At 47.9% G+C, this 6,000-nt stretch overlaps 1 protein-coding gene across 1 annotated transcript in view; it reads right to left on the bottom strand.

Annotated features, from left to right (window-relative positions):
- Positions 1–5,025, bottom strand: part of LOC147624720 (uncharacterized) — a 45,808-nt gene extending 40,783 nt beyond the window's left edge. Inside the window, exon 1 of the mRNA XM_086819756.1 lies at positions 4,740–5,025. Within this exon, the coding sequence (XP_086675882.1) occupies positions 4,740–5,004 (265 nt within the window). The 5' untranslated portion in view covers positions 5,005–5,025. The remainder of the gene's footprint in view (positions 1–4,739) is intronic.
- Between the last annotated feature and the right edge of the window lie 975 nt (positions 5,026–6,000).

The raw sequence follows: 6,000 nt of genomic DNA on the forward strand, positions 1-6,000 counted from the left end.
TGTCTCTATATGTATGTCATGCATACAACTCCTAAATTGCTTTTAAAAAAGAGGTTTTTTTTTGCCGTTCCCGACCCCGTCCCCGGGACGGCACTTCCCCGTCCCCGTCCCCGTCCCCATGTGACTCTGGCTGGAACATGTCTATGACACTCAAGCCTGGTACCCTAGCTGGGCTGCCTGGTGCACTCTGGTCCCATGGTTCTTGGTCTCTCTCGTCGTCGAAGCTCACCATAGCAGGAAAATGCAATTCCTTTCTGGAACACAATCTGACCATCCACTATCTGTGTGGGAGACTTCCGGAGGCTTCCGGAGGCTAAAAACCAACCGTCCTTCGAGGGACAGGAGTCACTCCGAAATAGGTAGTCCACCGGCGTCTAAAAACCAACCACACGAGCGAGAAAAAATTCTAATTTCTTTGCTGAATCTTTGTACTTGAAGTAGGCTCTAATACCACTGTAATATGCGGAAGCTTTGGAGAAGAATCGGTAACTTCAATACTCAGAATTCAACACTCTTTTCGCGACGGAAATTAATGCACAAACTGAAAGGAGATATGCAAAAAATAGAGAGAGAGAGGGAGAGATGGAGAGGACACAGTATTGGGTCCCAATTACCCTCTGTAGGGCCCCCACCACGGATGGTGTATTTGCTTTATTAGAATGATGAGAAATATGAAAGAAAATACAACAATCTTGGACCTTTTCTTGGCTGGGAATTCCTTGCCCTTGACCTGAATCCTTCACCTCTTTGCTTAGCACCCTCTTGGCTTTGTCTAGCCTCTTATGCTTGAGCTCTTGGTGGAGAATGAGATGAATGAATGGGATTATGGGCAATTCTATTTATACTACCCCATCAGGAGCAGTCAGCCAGTGCTACTGCAGTCGGCCAACATTAAATGCTCCCACAACCAAAAAATACACCAATAAATACTATAAAATGCTGCGCATCACTTTGATACTTGGCTGGGCACTTGCGCACATGGGAAATAGGACTAGGCACTTAGGCGCCTGTTGCCTAGGAGGCTGGGCACTGAATGCCCCCTGTTTTGGGGGCTAGGCAACCTGTATGGGCTGCCCCAAACTTGCCTTAAAACCTCTCCCAGGGCTGGATAACCAGTAAAGCTACCCCTGGCCTGCCCCTGAGGCTGTCCTACAACCCCTCCATGGTGGCTGGTGCGTTCAGCCTGGGCCTTCCTGGCCCTCATGGGGGGTGGTTCCACACCATTCCCATGCCCACACTAAGATCCGGGGTAGCCCTATGGGCTGGCCCCTTGTCCTAACCACTATCTACTCAATGCATAGTCACAAGGGAACGGGAACGTTTTGGGGAACGGATGACTGTTTGGAACGGGAACGAAAAGCTTGAATAAAAGGGAACGGAATCGGGAACGCCACATCATTGCATAAATGTGTTTATAAATTTACTTTATATATCTGTAAATGCTTTGGAAAGAGGCATAGTAAAGAAAGAACCTCAAACCATCTCAGTAGTGGCCATGATAATGCATAGATGTGTTCTACATGATACATAGTTCACTTATATTTCTTACATGGTCTGCGGTGCCATTTTGGAACGGGAACGGGAACGGCTATCTCTATGGAACGCGTTCCCCCGTTCCAAGAGCTTGGAACGACGTTCCCTTGTGACTATGACTCAATGATCTAGCATCCGGTACCATACCAGATGATACACAGAACCACTGACATCATTCTAGAGAGAGACTCACAACGCGGACTAGCACTGTTTCACGTGCAAGACAGTGCACACCTGACCTTGGACTCGTGTGCAGGCCAATGCACACCTGCCCTCAGACGACTGAGATGAATCCTTGGCTGACTCATCCCGGACTAGGCTCACATGGGACCAGTTCAACATCCCAGGTCCTCCACCTTCTGTACATAAATGCCTACGTGGCATCCAAGTGCAGGATGCACATGACAGTTTTAGTACCTTGTAAAAGGGTTTGCACACACCGGGACCTATATATTTGATCCTGACTTGACAATGGGCACCCTACCAATGGCCTGACAAGTGACCAAGATGGCACGACATAATATCATACAAGAGGGTTGGTTACATACGAGTGCAAGACGGGCGCAACACTGACATGTGCCAAGCATGCACAATTCAAGTGCCTGGGATGACACAATGCATTACATCATAGAAGAGGGTTATAGGCTCGACACTCACGTTTGTGGAACATGCATGACTCAAACTACCCCTTGGTAATACACCGACAACTCATCCCTAGACAAGGACTCACAAAATGCCTGGTGACTGGCCTTAGGACCTTGCACTTGAGTTGGTGTAGCATGTCCATGGCATCCAAGTGCAAGATACATGTGACATCCCCCCATTTGGTATATCCCAAATGCACCTTTTTGGGATCTCTCTCCCATAGTTACGAGACGTTTCATAAAATTTCATACAGGTTTTTGAATGAAACATTTCATTGGGGGTGAGGTCTAAAGTAGTAATTTGACAAGGTATCAACATAGAATAGCAGAAACTAAGCATTTACTTTAAGGATAAATGGATATATGGCTCTAAAAAGATGCATTATGGATTGCAAAGCTGAATCTAGATTCTATTCACAATTCACAAATCAAGTCTGAATTGACCAATTACAAGTTAAAACAGTAAACACCAAATGTCATGAAGCATGCCTCATGACTATGCGTACAGGCCATTGGGAGCAGGCACAGCTTTGTAAATTATGTGAAACAGGGGAGCTAAGATAAAGGAGCACTACCTGTGTGTGAAAAAAGTTTTTTTTCCAGCCCTAAAAAGGGAATTTACTGGGCTTTATTGGTTTTATTTTTGTCTTTGCTGCTGGCCGACCAGCACTCCCTCATACTATATATAGGTTAGCCTCATCATTCATCATCGTGTACCACTTCTTGACCATATCCGGTACCATTTGCTGCTGCTGTTGCCGCTGCCGACGCGCGCACCACATTGCTTTATCATCGCCTAGCAGTACAGCACCTCAGCGTTTACTGACCACACCTTCGGACAGCAGCCCACTCTTTGCTACAGGCCACACCGTGGGACAACAACCCTCTGTACTACATTCAGTACATCAGCGTTACATATCTGTTCATGGGACAGCAGCCCCCTCTGCTACATAGATTACATGAGCGTTACATATCTGATCATGGGACAGCAGCCCTCTCTGCTACAGTAGAGCATATCAGCGTTTTATCTTCAGCTCTTGGGACAGCAGCCCTCTCTCCTACACAGAGCACAACGTTTTTCCTCAGCTCACACCATCAAGACAGCAGCCCACTCTCTGCTACATCAACCATCGGGACAGCAGCCCACTCTCTCCTTATCTTCACCACCGGGACCACTCAAGACGGAAGCCCTCTCTGCTCTTCGCCCTTCAGGTACGCAGCACCCTTCTCACCAGAGCCTGCACCCTTCAGCCTTTGACACCAACCACCTCTCGGAGTGCTTTGCCTCACATCGACCGTGCTTCTGCTCCAACATCATCTCTACTTCTACACTACGCTTCTTCTACTCATAGTCACCTCACATCAAAGGGCTCTTGTACATATGTTCACTCACCATTATATATAGACTCACCCACCTATTTCATGCTTGCTCTGATCTCTCGTACATCAGGTCCTTTTGCAATCACAGCCTGCTCAGATGTCCAATGTACCAAGAGATATGAGGGTTTTCACTCTCCCTTCAGGGAGGGGTTTGGCACCATCATGCGAGTGGTCCACTACAAAGATCAAAGATGCATCAGCCTGAATGCATATCAACTATAGGCCTTATTGAGACTACACAAAGGGCGTCGGGATCAGCAAGATACAACTCTTATCATCCATCACTGACTTCTTTGGACCTCACCAGCTAGAGGTGACAGATTATCAGCATCGTCGACACTCCAGGGGATTGAGAGACCATGGATGGGACACCCGCACCAACCATGAGAGTTCCCCAGACACGAGACCCACTGGCACCTCGCAGAAAAAAGCATGTGGTGGCTATGCGCTTGCTGTGCTTAGTGCTTGATCGTCAAGACCCTTTTCTCGCCACGCCACCAGTCATTTTATGGCACTTGATCTCCCCCCCCCCCCGACACACACACGAGTACATGCACATTGCTTGCACACACTGCATGTTGCATATTGTATGTACTACATTTCTTCAACGCTTTTGTATTTGCCATACTGATCTTCGAAGTCCATATTTTGGGCACAAGAGGAGGGTGTAGTGCAACCATCTCATCTCATGGAGACAGATACCAGTGTACTTAAGAAAGTGACCTTGTTAATCACTTTGGAGAGGCAAGCTTCATTTTGACAGAGATGATTGTTTCCATCATATTTCATGCAGACAGTAAACCCCATCAGGTGTGCTGCAGAACACATAGATCACATGTGTTTCACAAAGACGTTATCCTCGGTGGTAAGGCACAGGTCATGATCTTCCAGACTACACAAAAGGTAGTCGTATAAAGAATACCTTACGTTAGTTGCAGGCGCAACCAAGGAAGGCATGTGTCACAGCTAAGTCATGGACCATCACCATGTAGATATTTGCCAGGCAATGAAGGTGAGGCTGAGATCAGTGCACATACCGTTGGTTGTAGCGTTCAGATGCTCTACAGTGTCTTCCTGGGAGACCCAAGCCCGCAATAGGGAAAGGCTAACTGTTGATGAACTTTTCATACATACTGGTTAACTTCAGCCAAGTGAGGAGAGCGAAAGCGTGCATTACTTTACCCCAGCACACGAAGAGCACGCCGAGGGGGCGGGGATCGTCTTCTTTGCTAGCGCCCGCAGCTGCCATCGTACACTTGGACGGGCGGGATGGACTAATGACGACGATGCCTCTGTTCCTTCGCAAGGGAGAGAGCGCAGTGGCCACAAATGCGCAACACCTCGAAGAAACAGAAGACGAACCGAGTTTCAGCGGGAAGAGCACGCGACCTTGGCTATGGTTTAAAGACGAAAAGCTCGGAAGAAGAGCATCGATGGTGAACGCCATGTCGTCTCACCACACACAACGTACCAAATAATTAGATTATGTTTTAACATTTTTTTTAAACAAACATTGCAAAATAGATGCCCCACCAAAGAGTTGGAATCCTTGCCCTTCTTGGCCCGATCTCCACTTGGAGCATCCCCCACTCATGCACATGCTCTCGCCTGTCACGCTTCTCATCTCCTCATCCTCCTTTGCATTGCCCCCCTGCCTTCCCCTACTCCTACGCGCTACCTTCTGCCTTCCTACCCGCACCCTATCTCCTGTGCACCCCCACCTTCAGCACCACATGGAGTTCAATACACCCTAGCAGCTTCGGACCATGTGCGAAGCTTCAACCAAGCTGCGTTGCGTTACCCCCATGGCCCAGGTGTTTTTCACATGCAGCACAACTTTAACCCCACCTCCGACCCTCTTGCACTCGGTTATAGTCTGTTTTCCACACCTCAAGAAGAAGTACCCTGTCTAAGTGTTGGAATCCCTATCAACAACCACCACTTGGATGTTGGCACGAGTGGTCGGGATCCCTTCACTTCGTATATCAACATTTCCTCACCAAAGACAGTACCGCACATCATCTCTCTCGATGCCCCTCGGCGACCACATCCTTCAGCGAGGGTGGAGTACTCAAGCCTTCCTGGCCTAGGGTCATTTGTCATCATATGGGTCACCTCGCTAGAGCTTGCCCTCATCCCTAGTCTAGGCAAGCTTCGCACTACGTCCCTCCCCCCCACAGTGTGAAGAGAGCGACCCCTTCGACGAGACAAAGCCCTCACACCCTACCCACGAGCTCAGGGGGGGTTCACTATATGTAAACTCTATATATCACGTGCGTTTAAGGCCTAATTTAATCAACCCCTTATCTATAAATTTTTAATGAATAAAAGATACCCTTTTTCTATTCAATCTGTAAATACTCCCTTTAAATGGTACCCTTCGGTATGTAAAAAATGTGTAAATTTGGGATTTTAAAAACCCCTTTTGTTGAGCCCACGTGCT

This window comes from Cibotium barometz, chromosome 25 (genome assembly GCF_041138505.1).
Source record: "Cibotium barometz isolate CiBa-2024 chromosome 25, ASM4113850v1, whole genome shotgun sequence".
NCBI lineage: Eukaryota > Viridiplantae > Streptophyta > Polypodiopsida > Cyatheales > Cibotiaceae > Cibotium > Cibotium barometz.